Source organism: Bos indicus x Bos taurus, chromosome 29 (assembly GCF_003369695.1).
Source record: "Bos indicus x Bos taurus breed Angus x Brahman F1 hybrid chromosome 29, Bos_hybrid_MaternalHap_v2.0, whole genome shotgun sequence".
Lineage (NCBI taxonomy): Eukaryota > Metazoa > Chordata > Mammalia > Artiodactyla > Bovidae > Bos > Bos indicus x Bos taurus.
In genome coordinates, this window is record NC_040104.1 from 28,529,286 (window position 1) to 28,553,534 (window position 24,249).

A 24,249-nucleotide genomic window follows, 5' to 3' on the forward strand; every position below is an offset into this window, starting at 1 on the left:
ATATGAAAATATTCAAACATTAGCTCAATCTGTATTGACACAATTCATCTCTACCAAGAAATTCCTAATAAGCAGGAAACAAATTGGAGGTAAAATATATTGTTATTCCTTCTTTTCAAACACCAGAGGGCACTAAATACTGAAAAAGAAGCCAGAAATTTTTACAAAGCATACATAAATAGATTTTCTCACTAGAGGGAGCAAGAAAAAGTTAAATTAAAATAATATAGTATATGTACTCTTAAAAAATTCTTTCTCTATAGAACACATATGCTACTTTAAGAGAACAAGTATTTACGTTAACCTAGAGAATCATATTATTATCAGAAGAATTATAATAAAAGTCAACCAGAAAAGATGGTCTCTTTCTCAGGAATCTTAAAATGAAGGGAAATTTATATCTACATCATATATTTCATTGCTATCCTCTCTGTGTCTCTCTCCTTCCCCTCCTCTTTCCCTCCCTCTAAACTTGTGCCTCTATTTCTATTTACATCTCCATTTACAGGTCCAGCTTTATACCTTTAGTATGATATATTGATGTGTATCTCTAACTCTCTCACTTTGTCTGCTGTTTATATATATATATAATATGTATATAACAGAACCAAAACTGAAGTATTCATGCTAGTAAGTACATAGTAAAACAGACGCTGTCATACACCACTGGCAAGGGCATTATAATGGTCAAACAAAACAGACAAATACCAAAAAACAAATTCCGTAAAACAATATGAAGATGCACGTGTTTAGACAGAGAGATTTTTTTAAGCTGAAAATTCATTTTAAGTATACTTTAAGAAAATGAGAGATATGTAAAATATGAATGTACAGACATTTGCTAGAGAAACACAGTAGTAGCAAAGTAGAAACAAGCCTTATACCTTATAGTAAAGAAAATGGTATAATAAACCGCTGTTTCAGCCATAGACTGAATATTACGCTGTCATTAAAATTTATTCAGAAATTATTAAGTGACATGTGACATTATGACATAATGTTAAATTTTTTAAATAGGAAATAAAACTATATAAAAATATGTTCTCAATATAATTTTAAAATGTTCTTTTATTAATGGTTGTTAGATTTCTATAGTAGGGTTACAGATAGATGGTAATTTCTTTTTAAATTTTTCATCTTTTCTAAATTTTCTTGAGTGGGCACAAATCAATCTTCTTCTTTTTTTTTCTTTAAAAAAATTAATTTATTTTTTATCGAAGGATAATTGCTTTTCAGAATTTTGTTGTTTTCTGTCAAACCTCAACGTGAATCAGCCATAGGTATACATATATCCCCTCCCCCTTGACCCTCCTCCCATCTCGCTCCCCACCCCACCCCTCTAGGTTGATACAGAGCCCCTGTTTGAGTTTCCTGTGGTCTCAGGCAATCTTCTTGATGAACTTCTCTGGTTCTTTTAGTCTGGCCTCGGGTGGTCTTCTCTGGTATGAAGAATGCTGACATCTTCCATTTGTTGAGTTTTAGTTACACAAAGAGCTTGAAGACATTGTTCTGTGTTTCCCTTGAGAAGGAGTCAGGACCCTGCTCCACGGCTGCACTACTGTTTCTTCGCTGCTTCTCCCTTGACTCTGCACGCCTTTCATTCCTGGATTAGCAACTGTTCAAATCTGCCCTTAGAGAAAAGAAATTCAAAACTGCCCTTAGAGAAAAGGAATAGTTGTACATTTTATCTTAGAAAAAAAAATCAAAGTTTCTAAAAAGATACAAGAAAAGTAAAAACAGCTCTTATTAGGATACATTTAAGAAATGAAAGTATTCAGGTTAGATGATATTTTGCTCTTTACCTGTCTTTCAATTCATCCATCCAGCCAATCATCCATCAAGACATACACATCATTGGTGTATCAGAGTACTTATTTTCTTTTTTTTTTAATTTAATTTTATTTTTTAAACTTTACATAATTGTATTAGTTTTGCCAAATATCGAAATGAATCCGCCACAGGTATACATGTGTTCCCCATCCTGAACCCTCCTCCCTCCTCCCTCCCCATACCATCCCTCTGGGTCGTCCCAGTGCACCAGCCCCAAGCATCCAGTATCGTGCATCGAACCTGGACTGGCAACTCGTTTCTTACATGATATTTTACATGTTTCAATGTCATTCTCCCAAATCTTCCCACCCTCTCCCTCTCCCACAGAGTCCATCTTAAGTACTTAACCAGCATTGAATAATATAATGTGTTTATGTTTTATGTGACAGCTGCTCCGTCGTGTCCGACTCTTTGCAACCTCGTGGACTGTAGCCTGCCAGGCTCCTTTATCAGTGGAATTCTCCAGGCAAGAATTCTGGAGCGGGTAGCCACTTCCTTCTTCATGGGATCTTCCAAACCCAGGGATCGAACCCAGGTCTCCCACATTGCAGGCAGATCCTTTACCGTCTGAACCACCAGGGAAGCCCTTAGTCTCCTTTAATCTAGAACAATTTATTAGGCTTTCTTTGTCTCTGGCAACACTGATTTCTTGAAAGACCATAAGTTAATTACTTAAGTATAATGTCTCGCAACAATTTGTATTTTTTTTTTCTTCTTATAATTCAATTCAAGGTACAATTTTGTCTGGGATACTAATGAAGTAATGTTTTCTCCTCAGTGAATCACATCAGATGCCCCATTTTTGGTGACTAGTAAGTAATTTCTGGTAAAATACTTTGAGATATGTACATATCCTATTTCCCTTTAAAATTTATGTTATGGTTCTATCATTCTTTGATGGATGGTTCATGTCTAAATCAATTATTGCTATCATAATCACAAAACGGTGACTTTCTAATACCATCATCCCTTCTACTTTTAGTAGTTGGCATTCTTCTACTATTAAAAGATTTCCTTTCTCTCTCATTTACTTATCAATGGGTTACAATTCATTACTATAATTTTTTTATTTTGAAATTTCAATTGTGCCAGCTTTGGCCGCTGAAAGCCCCTTCAGGCTTGCCCTTTGTCCTTTGGACACAATCCCACCTTTTTTTTTTTTTTTTGAGCACTGTCTTAAAGTCAGTTCAGTCGCTCAGTTGTGTCCGACTCTTTGCAACCCCATGAATCGCAGCACGCCAGGCCTCCCTGTCCATCACCAACTCCCAGAGTTCACTCAGACTCACGTCCATCGAGTCAGTGATGCCATCCAGCCATCTCATCCTCTGTCGTCCCCTTCTTCTCTCGCCCCCAATCCCTCCCAGCATCAGAGTCTTTTCCAATGAGTCAACTCTTCGCATGAGGTGGCCAAAGTACTGGAGTTTCAGCTTTAGGGCACCATAAGATGGTCCAAGTTCATTTGTACTTTTCCTGTTTCAACCCTGGAAAATTCTAATCTGATACTATGAAGTTCTTTGTAGCCTTTCTCTATTCCATATTGGTATCTCCCTTCTTCAAGATCTACAACTCTGGTCATCAGTGTCTTTACTCATTAGCTTAACACTGCAATACACAAAAAAGTAGTTTCTAAATTGCTACCCTCTTGCTACTATGAAATGCAAACTTACCAAGTAGAGCTCAAAATTAGTTTATAGTTCTTTTTGTCTTTAGAATAAGGGTATGGTTCAAAAGTTACTAAAATATTATTTAAAGTTATTTGATTAGTTCTTTTTGTCCCTCTAAGTTGTACTATTTGAAAAAATATGTTTACAAAGCTAATTATACTTGGTTGGTTTTAGAAAAGGCAGAGGAACCAGAGATCAAATTGCCAACATCTGCTGGATCATAGAAAAAGCAAGAGAGTTCCAGAAAAACATCTATTTCTGCTTTATTGACTATGCAAAAGCCTTTGACTGTGTGGATCACAATAAACTGTGGAAAATTCTGAAAGAGATGGGAATACCAGACCACCTGATCTGCCTCTTGATAAATTTGTATGCAGGTCAGGAAGCAACACTTAGAACTGGACATGGAACAACAGACTGGTTCCAAATAGGAAAAGGAGTTCGTCAAGGCTGCATATTGTCACCCTGTTTATTTAACTTATATGCAGAGTACATCATGAGAAACGCTGGACTGGAAGAAACACAAGCTGGAATCAAGATTGCTGGGAGAAATCTCAATAACCTCAGATATGCAGATGACACCACCCTTATGGCAGAAAGTGAAGAGGAACTCAAAAGCCTCTTGAAGAAAGTGAAAGTGGAGAGTGAAAAAGTTGGCTTAAAGCTCAACATTCAGAAAATGAAGAACATGGCATCCGGTCCCACCACTTCATGGGAAATAGATGGGGAAACAGTGGAAACAGTGTCAGACTTTATTTTTCTGGGCTCCGAAATCACTACAGATGGTGACTGCAGCCATGAAATTAAAAGACGCTTACTCCTTGGAAGGAAAGTTATGACCAACCTAGACAGCATATTCAAAAGCAGAGACATTACTTTGCCAACAAAGGTCCATCTAGTCAAGGCTATGGTTTTTCCTATGGTCATGTATGGATGTGAGAGTTGGACTGTGAAGAAGGCTGAGCACCGAAGAATTGATGCTTTTGAACTGTGGTGTTGAAGACTCTTGAGATTCCCTTGGACTACAAGGAGATCCAACCAGTCCATTCTGAAGGAGATTAGCCCTGGGATTTCTTTGGAAGGAATGATGTTAAAGCTGAAACTCCAATACTTTGGCCACCTCATGCGAAGAATTGACTCATTGGAAAAGACCCTGATGCTGGGAGGGATTGGGGGCAGGAGGAAAAGGGGATGACAGATGATGAGATGGCTGGATGGCATCACTGACTCAATGGACGTGAGTCTGAGTGAACTCTGGGAGTTGGTGATGGACAGGGAGGCCTGGCATGTTGCGATTCATGGGGTCGCAAAGAGTTGGACATGACTGAGCGACTGAACTGAACTGAAGTGAAGGAGCCAATAACATTTGCTAGCAACTAAGATCATAAAGCCATCCAGCCTAGCCAGGATGCCTCTGCCTATTATGGGCTGAATATTTGTGTTCCCCAAAGTTCCTATGCTGAAACACAAGCCCCCAGTGTGGCTATATTTTGAGGCAGGACCTTGGGGATATAATTAGATTTAGACTAGGTCAGCAGGATGGAAACTTCATGATGGGATTAGTGCCCCTATAAGAAGAGGAGGAGAGATCTCTCTCTGTCCTCCCACATACTTTGAAGAAAGGCCGTACGGGAACAAAGTGAGAAGGTGGTTGTCTACAAGCCACAAAGAAAGCCCTCACCGAGAACTGAACTGGCCAGCGCCCTGATCTGGGACTCCCTGTCTCCAGAATTGTGAGAAATAGATAGATGTTCAAGACACCCAGTCTGTGGTGTTTGTAACAGCAGCACAAGTTGACTAAAACAGGGCCTTTTCTCACTTCTACTAGTTTTCTTCTCCTCAGCTTTGCCCCCGGAAACCAGAAACATCAGTTGGCAAGTGGATTAGGGGAAGGGCAGAGGGATGAAGAGGTCAATCATACAAGCTCTTTCCTAAGGGCAGGCAACTGCCATCTACAGACTTTAGCATGGAGGGAGGTAAGAAGTCTTATCTTTTAAAAAAATGTTTATTTATATTTTGGGCTGCACCGGGTCTTCGTTGCTGTCTGCAGGCTTTCTCTAGCTGCAATCCACTGGCTTCTCCCTGCGATGGCTTCTCTTGTTGCAGAGCATGGGCTGTAGAGCGCACAGGCTTCTGTGGTTGTAGCGTACAGGCTTAGCTGCCCTGCAGTACATGGAATCTTCCCCAGCCAGGGACTGAACCCATGCCCCCTGCCTTGGCATTCATCTTAACCCCTGGACAACCAGACAAGTCCAAGAAGTCTTATCTTTCAATAACAATTGAATCACTTGATGGATATCTGAAAATGTGAAATTCTAACTACTGAACTGACATAGTATTTTGTAAACATGAATGTAATAAGGTTTTAAAAGCTGAAAAGTATTGACTCATTCCAAACACCATCCAGGGCTAGGCACTATTTACTTCTACCAAACAAATATTTAAGAGACAGTGAAAGATTAACATGAATTAGTGCTTGAACGGTACATGAAATCATGCTTGCTCATTATCCTGAATATACATCTGTCATGACCTGAATTGTGTTTGCTCCAGATTTTATATGTTGGAGCTCTAAGCCCCAGTACTTCAGGATGTGACTGTATTTGGAGATAAGGCCTTTAAAAAGTTAAAATGTTAAGATAAGGCTGAAAGGGTGGAACTTAATCCAATATGACTGGTATCCTTGAAAGAAGAGGGAACCTGGATACACAGAGAGACACCAGGGGCATGTGTGCGCTGAGCAACAGCCATGTGAGAACACAGAGAAAAGATGGCCATCTGCAAGGCAGAGAGAAGGGCCTCAAGAGAAACTAAACCAAACCGAACCTACTAGCACCTTATCTTAGACTTCTAACCTCTAGAACTGTAAGAAAGTAAATTTCTGTTAAGCTACCCCATGACATAAATATATATGTGAATATATATATTTGAATATATATGTGTATATATTTGACATGTCACAGTTATTTCCCCAACACCTTCTAGTTCTCTGTTTCTAACCCTAAACACATGCCTCAAACTAATTCATCCTCTTTTTCCTCTGTTATTGTCCTTGGCTTTCTTCCTAAGCTGCAGTTGGAATCCATTCTCCTGTACTAAGCCTTCTTTTAGCCTCTATAGGGACAAAATGAGCAGATATAAATGGAGGCTGGCATTTTTCCTGAAGCCTCTTTTACAGGGCTCCTGCAATCACCAGATGCTAGTTTTTTTTTTTTTTTTTTCCATCTTCAACCCAAATCCTGTGGTTGAACCAAGCCAAAGTCTGCCAGCTATACCTTATAAATGTCTCATCAACTAATACCCCACCAAGACTAGGAGACATGAACTTCCCCTAGGCACTGGAAATATGTTAGCAAGTCACATATAAGCTGAACTACCAGTTCAAAATCTTTGATGGCTCGTTAGCACAATAGGATCAACCTCAGGAGAGGAGGTGTGATATCTGACAGCTGCAAATATGCTCTACACCAATCATCCTCTTTTTTCCCTTCTACTTTTCTCCTTATGAGATCTGTGTATTGCCTGGAGTAGAGGTGTGTGTGGCTAGATGACAGCCCTCTCTCGCAGAAAAGTTCTCTGTGGCTGGAAGAATAGTTTTTTTCTTTTTCTTTTTTTCAAGAATGAGGTGTCAAGTCAATAAAAACGATGGAAAGAATAGAGGCACTGGGACCATACTTGCTGCCCATCATACCTCTTGGGTCATATGAGAGCTCCTGGGCAAGAGAGGAGTTAGGACCAGAGTATGAAGGAGGCCCTACCATGAGGGACCTAGTGAGAGTTGAGGGATTGGCACTGCCCCTATGGGACTCAGTTGCTAGAAAATTGAGCAGAGGATCATTCCCCTCCCTTCCTTAAAATACCCAGTGTTGGCAACTACCTTGGAGAAGGAATACCATTCTGATATTCTTGCCTGGGAAATCCCATGGACATAGGGGCCTGGTGGGCTATGGTCCATGGGGTTCCAAAGAGTTAGACGTGACTTAGCAATTAAATTGGAGAAGGAAATGGCAACCCACTCCAGTATTCTTGCCTGCAGAATCCCATGGACAGAGGAGCCTGGTGGGCTGCTGTCCATAGGGTTGCACAGTCAGACACGACTGAAGTGACTTAGCATGCATGTATGCATTGGAGAAGGAAATGGCAACCCACTCCAGTATTCTTGCCTGGAGAATCCCGTGGACAGAGGAGCCTGGTGGGCTGCTGTCCATAGGATTGCACAGTCAGACACGACTGAAGCGACTTAGCATGCATTCATGCATTGGAGAAGGAAATGGCAACCCACTCCAGTATTCTTGCCTGGAGAATCCCAGAAACAAAGGAGCCTGGTAGGCTGCCATCTATGGGGTCACACAGAGTTGGACAGGACTGAAGTGACTTAGCAGCAGCAGCAGGGGACTGCCTTGGTGGTCCAGTGGTAAGGCTCTGAGCTTCCAATGGAGGGGGTCTGGGTTCAGTCCCTGGGCAGGGAACTAGATCCCACATACAGCAACTAAAAAAAGATCCCCACATGCCAGAGTGGAAAGATCCTGCTTGCCACATCTAAAAGCTAGCACAGCCAAATAAACAGATAAAACTCCTGCTTTGACCTCCAGGGACCTCCACACCTTTATTTTAGCTACATGCATGTATAATCACAGGTGCACTGAGATTCCCTCAAGCGACTGTGAAATGTTGGGTTTGACAAGGGAGACTTGAGTGAGATACAGCAGGCGCTACCTGTTGTTTGTGGCTGAACAGAGACAGTGGATGGATTTTGAGCATGTTTGACAGGTGCTCTTTGAGGATCCCTGAAAATGAGAAGGCAAGATACCTTGTTGACAGAGGGGACATGGGAGTACACTGGAAGTACTGACCGAGGATAAAATTAACATGGAAATCTACTTCCTTTCTGCTTTATCTTTCCATGTAGCTCTTGCTTGTACTCAGTCATGTCTGACTCTTTGTGACCCCATGGACTATAACCCACCAGGTTCCTCTCTCTATGGAATTTTTCAGGGCAGAATACTGAAGTGAATTTCCATTTCCTTCTCTAGGAGATCTTCCCAACCCAGGTATTGAACCTGTGTCTTCTGCACTACAGGCAGATTCTTTACCACTTCCCAGATTCTTCTGGGAAGCCCCATGTGAAATAACTTCTAAAGCCACAACAATCTCATCCCAGGATACACAATTTTGTTACATCTACAAAGAGTCTTATTTCCAAATAAGGTCTCATTCACAAGTATCAGGGGTTAGGACTTAAATATACCTATTGGTGGGGACACTATTCAACCCACGACCTATCCTATGGAAATGTTCCTTCAGCTGAGAATCCTTCCTTTTTCGTTAATCCCAGTTAGGCAAGGCGATTTTTGTAGTCTGTATTACCAAAATTTTAGCGTTTTTTCATTTTCTAGAAAAAATTACATTTAGTTGAACTTTGGTTTTCAAAATATGTTTGGTCTTTATCCACCTTTCATAGGTAGGACGGGCTTCCCAGGTGGCTCAGTGGGTAAAGAATCCACCTGCAATGCAGGCGACTGGGTTTCAATCCCTGGGTCAGGAAGATCTGGAGGAGGGCATGGCAACTCACTCCAGTATTTTTGCCTAGAGAATCCCATGGACAGAGGAGCCTGGAGGGCTGTAGTCCATAGGCTCACAAAGAGGCAGACACGACTAAAGCAACTTAGTGCACAGCACACACACAGCATGGGTAGGAAGCCTTAAAACGGCTGCCAGTTACACTGTGCTCAGCTACTTACCAAGAAAGACAGCCTCAGACAATTCACTGCACTGATCAAGGTTGATTGAATTGTTTCCTTTATTCCTGGGCACCGTGCAGGCAGCATTTCCCACTTCCCTTTGCAGTTTGGTGTGGTCATATAGCTAGTTGTGAGCAGAAATGCTGCACATCGCTTCCAGCTGGCCCATAAACCCTCTCAAGAGGTCACCCATTCACCTCTCTCTCCCAACTCCCTAACATACTCCAGTCTGGATATCTAGATTCAGGGCAAAGTTGAAAGCGACAGGATGATGATGGTGAATCATCTATCAGTCTGAGTTCCTGAATGATTAAGTAAAATAGAGCTCCCTAACGGTGATCAGGAACACCATTTTGGAATTTCATGGAGTAAGAAATGTACTTCTATTTCACTCAGGACTAAGTGACCAAGATTTTGAGGGTTATCTATCAGATGAGTAAACATTTTCTTAATACAAATAACAAAGGTGATGAGTAATCGATTCAGTTGGGTTCTTCCTTACTGGGAAGTTTGAAGGCCAAAGACACAAAATAGAGAGGATAATCTACAAAAAGTGAAAGGGTAAAATTCACACATTTCAAAGTGACCCCTTAGAGTCTAATGAAAACACACCTACTTGCCCCTTCTACCTCCTCTCCTGCCATTCAAACTGAGCGGCTTCACTTTCACTTTTCACTTTCATGCATTGGAGAAGGAAATGGCAACCCACTCCAGTGTTATTGCCTGGAGAATCCCACGGACTATTAGGCTACAGTCCATGGGGTCGTAAGAGTCAGACATAACTTAGCGACTAAACCACCACCGTAGTACGTTGTACAACACAGGCAATCGACACAGTGAGTAGAGCAGAATATAAGGGATAAAAAGTTGATATGAATTCATAAAAGAATAAGAAAAAACAGTTGAAGAACAGGTCACCCTTAGAAACTTAAAAAGAGGTTTTTCTCCAAACTCTTCTATTTCACCTTTTAAGTCCCTAGATACACCACTTCCCCCGTTTCTCCTCTTCCTTAGAAGGATGTTGGAGGAAATAGCACTTGAACATGGGCTTAGTTAGACACAATTTCCAATCCACGCTGTGCTACTTACCAGCTTTGTGACCACGGGCAAGTCCTTAACCTCTCTGCTGTTCAGTTTCCTTGTTCACAAATAGGGCCTTATGGGGATGACAATTTACCTAACAGGGAAGTTCCTTTCTGTCCCCTCTGTCTTTCTCATACTGAGGCACCAAATCTAGTCATGCCCTCTGAGTAGATCTCCAATGCTCTTGGGCTTCGTTTCTCTCCTTCCTGGCCCCAGTCCAACCTTCATACATCTTAAAGGAGGTAACTTGTGATACAAATAAATGAAACTTTATTGAAGCAATGACAGGCAGGCAGAAAGTTATTTTTGTCAGGGCATCCTCCATGGTCATTTACATAATACAAATTGGTAATCACTTTTGCTGTAACACATTAGCTAGGCAGTAAGACTTTTCAGCTGTAATATATGAAGTTAGTAAACCATTAGGCAGCCAAAAAGTGCAGAGAGGAAGAGCATAATCTCTCGAGCTTACCTACCTCCATGTAAATCCTGGCTTTAGCCCTTACCTGTTGTGTAACGGTGGGCAAGTTACCGAAACCCTTTGCAGCCCAGTTTCCTCGTGAGAAGAGGGACAAGAGTGCATATTGTACGAGGTATTAGATTAAATGATATATAAAGTCCTTAGACCAGAGTCAGAACTAAAATTAGTTGAATAAAATGACTGAAAGATCCCTAAATATGAAGAAAATGATACATGTTCTTTTACTATTAACCTTCTTTTATTCAAAACAGCTAACCCTATAGTTTGAGCAGATATGTGAGCTCTGACTCAGAGATAAACACCTTAGGCTTAACTAAATGAAGGTTAGACACACAAAGCTTTATGAAGGGTGACATGTAATAGCCACTCATTCATACACTGAGAAGAAAAAAACAGGTGAACCAAGCCCAGACACAGAAAACTTTACCTTCTATTTCTCTCTCAGACACACACACACACACATCACCCACATATCCTTGTTTTCTATGTCCTATATAAGTGCCATATAATATTGTATGAAAGACTGTTGATTTTTAAATGAGTTGAGTTTAAAGCCATTATAAAAACTAATTAGGAACTAACTTAAAATTATAATATAGTGTTTATGATCATGAACCCCTCTTTATCTGTTTCGCCTGTTTTTCAGATAAGCAGATTAAGTTACAGAGATGTTACAATACTTGCACAAAATGACTGGGGAGAGGAGATACATTTATTGGTCTGTAATAGGTTTTTGTTTTTAAAAAAAAAATAGGTTAGAGTCTTAAATTCTCCACTCACCTAATCTCCACAACCCTCCAAAAAAAGACATAGACCCATTTCACAACTGAGGGAACTGAAATCCAACAAGAATTGGAAGTTTGTGCAAGATTATAAAACTGGTAAGTAACAGAGCTATACTTTAGACTTCAGTTTGCCTACCCAAATGCCTCGAGTTTTTCCCTTGGTTTCTCAGTTTTTCTCACTTTCCAGTAGCTGGGTGAAGCCATATGAAATTAATATAGAGTTTACAGACCAAATTTGGGATTTGCACGTAATTCAATGTATACTCAGAGATGTGCCGTGCATGCTGCTGCTGCTAAGTCACTTCAGTCGTGTCCGACTCTGTGCGACCCCATAGACGGCAGCCCACCAGGCTCCCCCGTCCCTGGGATTCTCCAGGCAATAACACTGGAGTGGGTTGCCATTTCATCATAACTGTTCACTCTCATTCTTGCTTCCCTACGTTTCCTTTACTTTCTCAAGTTCACAGCTTAACATCCTACAGGTATGGACACTGATTTGAATGGAATACCATTGGAAAGATCTTGGAGAAATATGAGATACGATCTTTGCTCTCAGATGACTATGGTTTAGTTAGAAAAGAAAAAATCCTCATGAAGGAAAGGATCAGAGAGGAAAACAATGAAGGAGAGATTCACTGGGATATCAATTCATCTGAATATTCATATGTCGAGCCCTATGCTTGCCTCTGGTGGATGCAGTAATGAGTAAGCGACACAGTTCGAGTCCTTGTGGAACAAGAGGTGAGATCAGTGAACAAATAATGGAATAATCACAGATAAAAAATCTGTTCAGAGTGCCTCGCTGCTCTCTGCCTCTCTGTCCATCTCCAGGAACTTCTCTGACCTCAGTAGAACAAATATTGATCAGTTAACTTTTGAAGCAGCCTGTTTTTCTTTTACAGACTCCCATTTCTTTGTCTTTGAAGATGACTTTTCTGGCAATTTGGGGATAGAGTCCTCCCCTGAATGTACAGCAGGTATGTAATCAAGCAGGGTGGGAGTGACTGCTTGCAACTACAAATAAGTATCTAGCTTGGGGGAACTAAATAAAGAATGTGATTAAGAACTTTCTTCTTAAAACATGAAATTACAAACCACAGCAGGCTAAGTTACAAGCTTGCTCGTGATTTGGGGACAGTCAAATATATTCTTGACGCTTCTTATGCTTCTGGTTATAACCACGTAGCCATTGGGTGGAGTACTAGAAAGAGGATTTAATTAGGTACATAAAATGCCAGATGTAACCACTGAGGGAGGGACACACTTTAATTACATTTTCTTTGTACTTATGGTCGAAATTGTAACCAAATTAGGTACTTTGAAAATAGACAAAGTTTGCACAAACATTTTATAAAAGGCTTGACAAATGTCATTGTACAAAATTGTATGCTCTCACTAACTAGACGCTTCTGTATTTCAGTCAAGTTTGGTTTTCTATTTAACCCAAGTTTTAAGGACTCCTTTAAAATTTCAATCGGGGTTGTCATTTATTTTAAGGAATATGAATTGGATGACAGCATATTTAAATCCAAGCATATCATCTTTTAATGGGAAATTACTATTTCTTGGAAGCTTTTATTTCATTGCCACAGCACAGAAGATCATCTGAATGCTACAAAATGGACCATTTTAATCAATAATGTGAGTCTGCTGGGTCTTCAGAATTCCTTCCATTACTTCAAGCAATATTTGTATTGACATCTTTATGCATGACATACATGATTTCAAAATTCAGAAATTTTTTGTTTGCTTCATATATTGTAAAAATATTAGACTAATAAAAATAAATTCCTTCATAGAAATTAAAGGCATGAATATATATATATATATATATATATAATTTTTTTTTTACTTTTTAGAAATTTTTGACGGTGCTGTGTGGCATGTGGTATCTTAGTTCCCCAACTACTTCAAGCCAGTGCCCCCAGCAATGGAAGCACTGAGTCTTAACCACTGAACTGCCAGGGAAATCCCGGAATGAATATATATTTAACAATAAAAGGCTCCAGCTTCTCAAAACTTTACCACTTAAAATCAGCTCAACACCACCAATAATAACAAATGCAATAAAGTGAAGACGGCACCCCATGGTTTAATATTTGAACAAGTGAAAACATACGCATTACTATATTTATTGAACCTAAACAATCTTGTGAGTTAGGAGTTATTTTATCCATTTTATAAATAAAGAAACTGTGGCTCAGAGAGGTTAAGAATCTCATCAAATATCACTTGGTTAAGGACTGAGACAGCTAAGATTTGAGATCAGTTTCATCAGGCCTCAGAGCCAACACACTTAACCATGAACAATATAGCCTGATGAGAAGAAAGAAAATCAACTATCAGGCTGCCATAGTAAGCAAAAAGGGAGGCTATGAAGTGAAAGCAGTAGGAAATTACCCAGTGCGACTTCCAGCTGGGTGAAATCATTTTCAGTAACTGAAGAGTGAGATATTTCAAAAGAATAAATATCAGAAAGCTGGCAATTTAGATGTATATTATGAAAATACTGCACAGAATCAAAGTTGATTTTAGTTTCCACCTTGAAAAGCTATGTGGTGATTAAGAACACAAATTTTGGAATCAGGCTATTCTGGGTCCAAGCTCTTGCTCTTTTAATAGCTATGCAATTGTGGACTTATAACCTTTTTAAGCCTTAGTTTACAAAATATTTTTTAAATGGGGATAAAAATAATAATTCTGTCTTAGCTTGGGTTTCCCCTAAGAGGAGAGCCCAAGGTAAGACTTCTGTACAGGAAGGTTTTTCTGGGAAATGATCTTAAGGAAGGCTGGGAAGAGTCAAACATGAACAAACATGAAAGGAAGACAAGGTAATCCAAGGGCGAATGGAGGTAGATCCCTCTGAAGAACCCTTGAAGCGTTATGTTAAATGCACCTCAGAATTGCCTCTCCAAGGGACAGTGGAAAAGGGGCATATTTATCCTTCATTCCCAGTTGGTCAGAGTTGCCTTATGTTGTGTTAACATTCTCCTGCTTAAAGGCTTGCATGTGTGTCAGAATAGTGTGGGGTGGAGGAAACCTACTTCATGGTGGTGGAGAAAAACCAGGACAGAAAGGATGAGATACTCTGTAGAGTCAAAGTAAGCTTCTTTCAAACTACACATACGCATAACTAATTGCTATAGTAAAAACTGGAATAAAAAGGTGAGCTGTAAAATTGTGAGAGAATATCAGTAATTGCCAGAGGCTAGTGGATTAGATAAAGGAATTGACTTCAAATGTGTGGAATAGTTTTGGCAAATGTTCCAGTTTGTGAATGTGGTGATTGTTACATAACTATTTATGTCATAAAGTTATTTAATTGCACACTTAACATTAATGATTTTAATTATTAATATAATTACTAATAAATATTATACCTCAATACAGTAAATTTTAAAAGAAAAGGTGAGCCAGGCTGTGCAATACACACAGAGATGTCTGATGATAAGTTGCTTACCTCACATCATCATGAGGAATCAGTGTAGTAATATATCCAAAGCACAGTAATTAATACTTACATGAATAACAGTGGCTATTATAATTACTAATCACCTGCTTGAGATAATCCTGATGACTTTGAAATAAGTGGTAGAATTGGGAAGTTGAATTAGTTTGGAGGAAGACTGATTTAGCCTTGCATTTATTCAAATTAGATGACTAATATTAAAACATACAAGTGACTTAAGACTTTAGAACTTTCCAATGAGCACTTAGTGTGGAGCTGGATATTTGAGTGGGAGCCTCAAAGAAGAGATAGTTAATGAAAAAAAAAAAAAAAAGAGTAAACGAGAATAACAAGGGAGAATTTGCTGAAAGAAGTTCATCTTCCAATTTCAAGGAAATCGTTGAAAGTACAAAGGAAAGATGAAAACTGACATCCTTTTAATGAATACTTTGTGCCAAGGACTTAGCACTATTATTTTCCATAACCACACTGTTGGGTGGATACGATTGTTTCTATTATAGAGATGAGGAAATTAAGGATTAGAGAAGTTAACCCACTAGCTAAGGGCTACGCAGTCACTTCATACTTGGACAGGTCTGCCTGATCCAGAATGTCTGACTGTAACGTGCCTGCTCTTTCTCGCATATCATGTTTCCAGAAGAGTAAGAGAGTCAGAATTATGTCAGAATTATGGATGGAGACTCAGAGTGGCACAGGTCCATTGTGAAGATCTGGAGAGACATGCTGGATATAATGCTAATAGAAGGCAATGAAGGATAACCTTTAAGGAAACAGTTTCTTCCATTGGCATGATGAGGTTCTAAAGGGATATGATGGTAAAGAAAATGCAGAGCCAGTGGGTGTAGGTTTCCTGATGGAAAACTTTATCTGTGAAAGAGGAAAGGGAAATATAGTAATATAGGTATCCCCATTCAAGGTCCAAGATCCAGATTTTTATTTGATGCAGCCAGTGTAGACCATATGGGTTCATTTGATTTTTCATCTCCTGTGTATGTATATGCCAAAGACAAATTACAATCCTAAGCATCTGGCATTTAAACAAGAAGATGTGATTGCTTTACACCAAAGGAAACTTGTTAATACAGGAACACAGCAGCACTAGAGCACAGATGGGTCTTTGCTCTCTTCTTGAGCTTCCCTGATGGCTCAGTTGGTAAAGAATGTGCCTGCAATGCAGGAGACTGCTGTTTGATTCCTGTATTGGGAAGATCTGCTGGAGAAGGAATAGGCTACCCACTCCAGTATTCTTGGGCTCCCCTTGTGGCTGCCACCACTGCTTGCCAAAGGTCTATTCTATTTTCAAAGAGCAGCCAAGAGATTGGTGCTCAGATAGTGAGGCAAAGTCCTGACTATTGTCTCTATCTCTGCTGATTCTAGTTGTTTCTTTATGTAAATTTTAGAGCTTTTTTTTTTTCAAAATTAGAAAATTATTTCTTAGAATGGCATTGAGCCACAAGCCACTGCAAGTGTGTAATCCAATTATTCTCCCAGATGCAGGAAAGTGAGGGGCAATGAAGAAGACAGCTAGTGACTCAGGGAATAGGAAATGTGATGATAAACCTTTGACAAATCATTCATTCAACAAATATTTGTGAGAACCTTTCTATGCCATTCTAAGTGCCATTGATATATGAGAAAAGAAAACTGAGAAAACCTCAGCCTCCAGGGAGCTTATACAAAAATAAATATGCACAAACAATTAAATATACAAAGTCAGAAAGAATGGCTCTAAAGGAAAACTTTGGGCTAAGAGGATAGTAATGTGAGGTTATTGACTCAGGGTGGTCAGCAAAATTCTTCATTCGGATAGAAAAATGATGGAAGAGAGTGAACCATCAAATATCTGTGTAAAGATTTTTATGGAGAAGAAAACAGTGAGTACAAAGTGCTTGGGAAATGATGGGAAAAGTCTTACTCAGTTTGCGGAATAGCAACGAGACAGCATGGCTAGAATACGATAGCAGAGGTGGGAACTAGGCCTGGATCATGTAAGGATAGTGCTGCAAGCCTACTGGTAAGAAAGATGGTTAGATGTCCCCTTACATGTGATAGAAAGTCACTGGCACAGCTAAGCTTGGTGCTCTGTGATGACCTAGAGAAGCTGGATGGTGGCAGGGGGCGGTGAGTAGGAGGGAGGCTCAAGGGGGAGAAGATCTAGGAGAATACTCACAGCTGATGCATGCTGTTAGTACAGCAGAGACTAATACAACATTGTAAAGCAATCATCCTCTGATTTAAAAAAAAATCATTGCAGACAGCAGAAGAAGCACATCATTTATGATCTCAGGGGCTGTTGCAAGCTGTCATGAGAGAGATGAAAACATTCTTGTTTCTCATCTTTTGCTGAGACAGTTCCCCATCTCTCTAGACTGGGAACCAACTGCATCTTTCCAGTTACAGGGCACAGTAGACATGCCACCCTGAGTCTTTACATTGGCAAATGGTAAGGTTGCATGTGAGTACTCAAAATTGTACTGGTCTTTCTGATGATCATAATAGCCCCAGAGGCCAGCCTGTAAAGTGAGTTTTTCTAGGAGAGGGAAGAATGCCAGATGGTAGGCAGTCCTAGTAGATAGGGCTAGGGCTCACTGAAAAAGTCTAGGACCTAAATAATCAGGATTCAAAGAAACAAATATTGCAGTATTTAAATATTACAAATAAGGAGATTTGGCCCCCTCCACTGACACCAGTATTAGTGGTGAGGAATCTGTGTAGGGTCAGAAAATGCCTGCAAATCTCAGAGAAATGGTTGAAATGGCATTTTTGTTGGGTGGAGGAAACAACACCCCACAACTAGTATCCCTACCTACTGTCAAATCTATAACTACCTCTGCCAGTCAATAAAACTTTCTCATGTTTGTTACATTTTTACTGTTTCCAAAATCCTTTCATGCATACGATTTGTTTGACTTTCACAACTTTGGGAGATGGGTGTAACAGGTTAAGAGCCTTAATAGTCACAGGCAAGGAAGGAGGGATGCAGAATCATCTACTCAAGGTCATCATGCCCTTTAGCTCATTAAGGGACAGAGACATGCAGCTCTTTCGACTCCTGATTCAAAGATTCATACCTGAGAGCAGGCCATTTTATGTGGATTGTAATGATGCTGAAAATATATGGACTAAGTAAAATTTTTGTGTGCTGTGTGCCAAGTCACCTCAGTTATACCTAATTCTTTTGTGACTCTATGGACTGCCAGGCTCCTCTGGCCATGGGATTCTCCAGACAAGAATACTGGAGTGGGTTGCCATGCCCTCCTCCAGGGGATCTTCCCGACCCAGGGATGGAACTCATGTCTCTAACGTCTCCTGCATTGGTAGTCTGGTTCTTTACCACTAGCGTCACTTAAAATTTTAGGAGTTAAAAAATAAATGAATGCCAAGTAGCCCAAAAGGAGAACACTTACTGTAGGAGTTGAAGCCTTGGCACAGAAATACCAAGAAAGCAGACTGATCCAGACCACAGCCTGCAGGCACCATATCTTTGCTTTAAATACCAGCAGGGAGAAGGATTCATTGCATGACTTTCCAAGATCCTTCCTGGCTTCCAGAGTGTAGCTCATGAACTTGTCCTCTTTAGCCTTAAACCCATCTATTTAACGAGGCTGCTAGAATAAAAAAAATACCCACATGCAGTTGTTGCTCATTTTTATACATTTAACTTTCACACAGCCCAGGCTTGCATGTATTATATACTGACACGCATAAAGAGTTTTTTCTACAGAGAATCTACACTTTTACTTACTAGTTATTGTCGTTTAGTTACTAAGTCGTGTCAGGCACTTTTACAGACCCCATGGAGCCCACCAGGCTCCTCGGTCTATGAGATTTCCCAGAATACTGGAGTAGATTCCCATTTTCTTCTCCAGGGGATCTTCCTAACCCATAGATCAAACCCATGTCTCCTGCATTGGCATGCAGATTCTTTACCACCAAGTCACCAGGGAAGCCTACTTACCAGTTGGCAAACAAATATTTTAAGCAATCATTTGACAGTTTAGGACCCAAAGTATGACAATTTTTGTATTTACAGCTGTGTTTCTATTGTCATTTAAACACTTGCAGACCTCCCTTAGGATAGGACACAAAAGGCAAATTAAAATATAAAGGCACTACCAAATGATGCAATAACACTGAAACGAAGGGTGAATAATCTGGAAATAAAGGCTGAAATAATTTGGAGGGCTAAAAAAGATCACTTTCTGCTCTCAATACAACACTTAACTGTGTATTCAATTACATTAAAATAATATGTATTCATTATTCATAACATAATTCTGGAAATTGATGGTTGAAGATTGAGTTTAAAGAGGCGGGGTGTAGCAATGGAAGAAACTGACAGATCCTAAAATTATGAATGGATAAGCAAGATAAAGAATTTCAGTGATACAAATACAAAGAAAATGTCTCAAGATCTCAGGCGTTATGGAAAAAATACATACCTTTATCGAAAGAACACAAGAAAGATCCAACTTTTTTGTAAACAAAGATTAGAGAAGATGAATATCAGCAAAATCTGCATCAAAATATTCAATTTTGCACAAAATCATCATCAAATGTCTTTTTCACATGTCACTTCAAATACGGTGCAGAATCAAGAAATATTAAATATACAAGTCTATAAAATTATAGGAAAATTATTTTGTTGTTATTTTCATTTAATCTACATAAAGCAAAATCTGTACCGTGTGTTAAATCACAATACCCACAGCACCCAGCAGAGTAGCTGGTATATGGGAAGAACACAAATCACATGGTAAACATTTTATTAGACTTAAACAATGATTAGTCAAGAGGTAAATACCAACACTTGTCAGGTAACCACCAATTTATTATAATTACATGTAAGTCTACGGCTTAACTTATGAATACTGTTAGGTAGTTAGAATAGGGAAAAGGAGTCCAGAATGGCGGTGTCTAAAAGATAAGGAAGAGAAAAGCCTGCGAATATAGAACAAAGGAAGGTCTGAGGACTGGAGTGAGGACCTCAGGTAAAACAAACAACACTCCTGGCTGGCCCAATTTACATAGGACAGGTCGGGGGTGGGGTGGGGGGGGGAACATATAAAAAGAGGAGCCAAAGCTAGCTCTCTCTCTCTCTCTCCCGTGCGCTTGGGCGCTCTTCTCTGCACATCTTTGGGTTGACATGCCCTCACGCCTCGAGGATGGATTTTCCTGTTATTATCTAAATAAAATAGAGCTGTAATACGGAGCTGTAACACTGATTTGTCTAAGAGGTATAACATAGTCCGTTCGAGACCTGAGAGCTATAACACGGTCTAAGACCCAAGAGCTGTGACATGCTGAGGGCTTTAATGTCCGTCACTCCAAATCTTTGTTGTGTTGAGACAGAACCGAGGAGTATATACTCCTCGGTTGCCTGACAAATACCAACATTTCAAACACCATTCCAAAACACATCAAGTAAGCAATTGCCTATAGTCTGAAAGAGAACAGACAGCAAGGCATAGGAAAAAAAGAGATGATTTCCAGTTCCACAGTTAACCATTGACTTCACCAAAACACTTCTCGCAGGCCTATTTTCTCATCTGTAAAAGATACTTTTAGGCTCAAAAATGTCAATAGAAGGGGGAAAAAATAGAGTAACATGAAAATTCAAAAAGTTCAAGTCTTCCTTGGTTATGTTCTTATTCTTAAATGTGCCCATACCTGCCCCAAACTCAGTCACTCCCTCCTTAGCACTCTCAAGACCCTCAGCTCAGACCTCTACCTCACCCTTAGTTCATCACCACTTATCTATTTCCCTCTTTTAGACAGTAATTTTTATCTCCCAATTATTGGGGAGCTGGTATTGTTAAGGTCTCAAAGACATAAATCAATTCAGAGGAGCCTGTGAAGAGTGTGACCATTCACTCTGCTTGAGGTCGAAATGCTCAAGCCACTAAGAAACTCTGAGATGGAGCAGGGCTCAGTGCAAAATGGCTTCGTCTTGAGAGCATCTGAATTCTTAACTCATTACAACGGCACTGTACAATGTGCCCCTCACAAATCCCCGAGGTGGGTCCTAATAATGGTTCTCTTGAAGAAACAAGCCAATGTCTCCTGAAGAAACTTGACCAATGCCATCTAACTTCCAAGGGGCAGAGGCTGAATTCGAATTTAGGACAAACTTGACTTTCCACCAACTGTGTGAGATGAGATTCCCTCTGAAATGCAGGAAACCTGGGGTTTGATTCCTGGATCGGGAAAGTCCCCTGGAGAAGGGCATGGCAACCTACTCCAGTAATCTTGCCTGGGAAATCCCATGGACGGAGAAGCCTATGGGGTAGCAAGAGTCGGACACGACTTAGATACTAAACCACCACCAACCGTGTTGCTGCTACCTGCGCAGGATTCCGGAAGGAGGGGCTGCTAGAAACTCGCAGAACGGGCCACGCGCGGGCCTTTTAAGGGGTGGGGTCCCCTTAAGGAAGGCAGGTTTTTTCTCACCCGACAAAAAATAACTCCTCATCCGGGAAGGGGGCTCTCTCCGAGTGCCGCCCATTCTAGGCGGAGGGCCGGGCAGATAGATGGACGAGGACCTGACCGACAGGCTGAGGGCGCAGTTCGCCCGTCGGCTGGCAACAGAGAGTGGTTCGGAGAGAGGGGAGGCGGCAGCCCAGGAGAACCGGGAGCCCAGGACGGGCGCCAACACGGTGGGATGGGACCAGCAACACCAGTTGAAAAGCGAACTGCCGGACCAAGAGGGCCGGGAGGCGGCCGCGGGCCTGGAAGGAGAATGGGACGCGGAGGAGCCCGGGCCGAGTGAGGCAGGGGGCGGGAGCGAGAGGGAGCCCGGTAGCCCGCAGCCCAGCGGGTCGAGGGGCGGAGAGCTGGCGGGGAGGAGAGAGAGGCGGGGAGAGCCGCGGGAGGGCCAGAACCGACAGCACTGGTGGAAGCCGGGAAGCTTTCATCCCGGCACGATCCAGGAGATGTACTGGGAGCGGTCCAAGAGGCGCTACCGGGAGAGGGCGCTGAAGCTGAGCATCAAGAACCCGAACAAGTGGAAGTACCGGCAGGATAAGAAGCCTCACGGGCTGGCGCCCCCGAGACCGGAGGAACCCAAGGAGATCCACGTTTACAAAGAGGACCTCTTGATCCCGTCCCAAGCACGGCGGCCCACCGTCAGATTCAGCTTCCAGACCGCATTTCAAAAGTCGTCGCAGTGGTCGACCGTCTCCCCCTCGGGCAGCGTCATCAACGAGCTGGCGAAGATGGGCGACCCAGACGTCCTGGAGATGGTGCAGCAAGGTGGGAGCCGGCTCGCGTGGCGCGGAGACCCCGGGGGGACGTTGGCGGCCCGGCCGCCCGGATCCCAGGGACGTTCGTGGATGCGCTGCACCCCGCGCGAGACAGCGCCCGCCAGGCGCATGGTCCCTGCCCGGGTGGGTGAGCGTGGGCGGGTGAACCGAGGTTCCCCAGCCTCTGAACTTGGGCAGAGGAAAGAAAGAGCCTCCTACCAAGGGGAGAGCCCAAGCTTAGCGCGCATGACAGCAGTTCCCGGTGTGGGCCCTGGAGTCCTGTTGCCTGTTTCTATTTGCCAATTACTGTTCAAGCTTTGAGATCCTTGTTAATTATGGGAGGAGCAGACCGAACCCTAAGGTCCATCAGTTTGCGATTCCTATGCACGTGGGGAGGCTGCTGTTTCACAAGGTTTCGTTGAATTTTTAGTTTCTTTGGGGAAATACTTGTTCATCCTTTGCTCCGGGGTTTCCCATCTCCCCCTACCCGTGATACTTGGGCTTTCCTCCTGAGCCATGCCAGAGGCCCCAGGAACCAGCCAGAAGCTAAACAGGTGTGGGTCCAGGAAAATACCAAGCCCTCTGGGACAGGATGGGACAGAGACAGGGCCAGCCTCTGGAAACTCCCCTTGTGGCCGTCCCGAACCCGTATTCTGTGGGTCTGTTTTAGTACACATTTCTTGAAAATGCACATATTTTCGTAGGTCTGTCTCCAGGGCCTTCGATGATATTCAGTTGTCTCAATGACACTTTACTTTCATGTCTTGTTAAGTGTTAGATCTGAACATGGAAGCAGTGGGTTTTTTTTTTTTTTTTTTGTAAAGTGATAAATGATCTAAGAAGTCATACTATTTAGTCTTCAAAGACACCAAAGAAATAAAATGCCTTATTTTATTATGCATCCTCCTCCTCCCCTTAACAGCTTGAGATATAATTTAAATACAATAAGAATCACCCACTTTAAAGGTACAGTTCCAATTTTAGTATATTTACAATTTTGCCATCATCAGCATAATCTGATTTTGGAACATTTTCATTACCCCAAATAGAAACCTCTTAGCTGTCACTCCCCCTTCACCCTCTCCCCACCTCAGGTACCCCCAGCTCTAGGCAGCCTTTAATCTATTTACTGTCTCTAGGTTTACCAATTCTGAACACTTCTGGTAAACAGACTCATACAATATGTGATCTTCTGTAACTGGTTTTGCATGTTATAACTTGTATCATTGCATTATTCCTTTTTATTGTCAAGTAATATTCCATTGTAGATATATTCATACTTAATCTGTTTATTGATTGGTGGACATTTGAATTGTTTCCACTTCCTTGGCTACTGTGAATGATGCTGCTATGAACATCTATTGCAAGATTCTGTATGAAAATACGTTTATATTTTTCTTGGGTATACACCTAGTATTGGAATTACTGAATAATATGGTGGCTGTATATTGAGCATTTTGAGAAATTGCTGAACTGTTTTCTGCCTCATTTTCGTATTTTTACAAGTAGTATATAGTGACCCCAATTACTTCACGTCTTCACTAACATTTGTGATTGTCTGTCTTTTTTATTTATAGCAACCCTAGTGGTTGTGAAGTGCTGTCTCAATGTGATTTTGATTTACATTTTCTCAGTGACCAGAAGTGTTGAGTATCTATTTCAGTGCTTATTAACTATTCATGTATCTTCATTGGAAAAAATGTCTATTCAAATCCTTTGCCTGTTTTAAAAAAATTAGTTAGTTGCCTTTTAATTATTGTGGTGTAAGAAGTCTTTATATGTTCAGTGTATATGGCTTGCAAATATTTTCCTCCGTTTGTGGGTTCTCTTTCCATTTTATTGATGGTATCACTTGAAGCAACTCCTCCCTTTTTAAACAAAAATAATTAAATACAGAGGGAAATACAACTACCACCAGGGAAGTCCCCCACAGCATGAATTTTTAAGAGCTACTT

The 24,249-nt window shown here is 41.1% G+C and overlaps 1 protein-coding gene and 1 long non-coding RNA gene across 5 annotated transcripts in view; one reads left to right on the plus strand and one right to left on the minus strand.

The window, feature by feature from the left end:
- Positions 1 to 1,050: 1,050 nt before the first annotated feature.
- LOC113886180 lies at positions 1,051 to 22,471 on the minus strand. Of its 2 annotated transcripts, XR_003509384.1 has the most exons (3): positions 22,177 to 22,261; positions 18,461 to 18,658; positions 1,331 to 1,630 (listed from the first exon to the last, which is right to left on the minus strand). It is a non-coding gene; the product is annotated as an uncharacterized LOC113886180 (long non-coding RNA). The 2 variants fall into 2 exon arrangements; XR_003509383.1 differs by lacking the exon at positions 18,461 to 18,658 and having other exon boundaries at positions 1,051 to 1,625; positions 22,177 to 22,471.
- ANO5 (anoctamin 5) overlaps positions 21,506 to 24,249 on the plus strand; it is an 87,941-nt gene continuing 85,197 nt past the window's right edge. For all 3 annotated transcript variants that reach the window (XM_027532174.1, XM_027532176.1, XM_027532177.1), the window contains exon 1: positions 21,506 to 22,304. In XM_027532174.1, the coding sequence (XP_027387975.1) occupies positions 21,584 to 22,304 (721 nt within the window). In that variant the 5' untranslated portion in view covers positions 21,506 to 21,583. The remainder of the gene's footprint in view (positions 22,305 to 24,249) is intronic.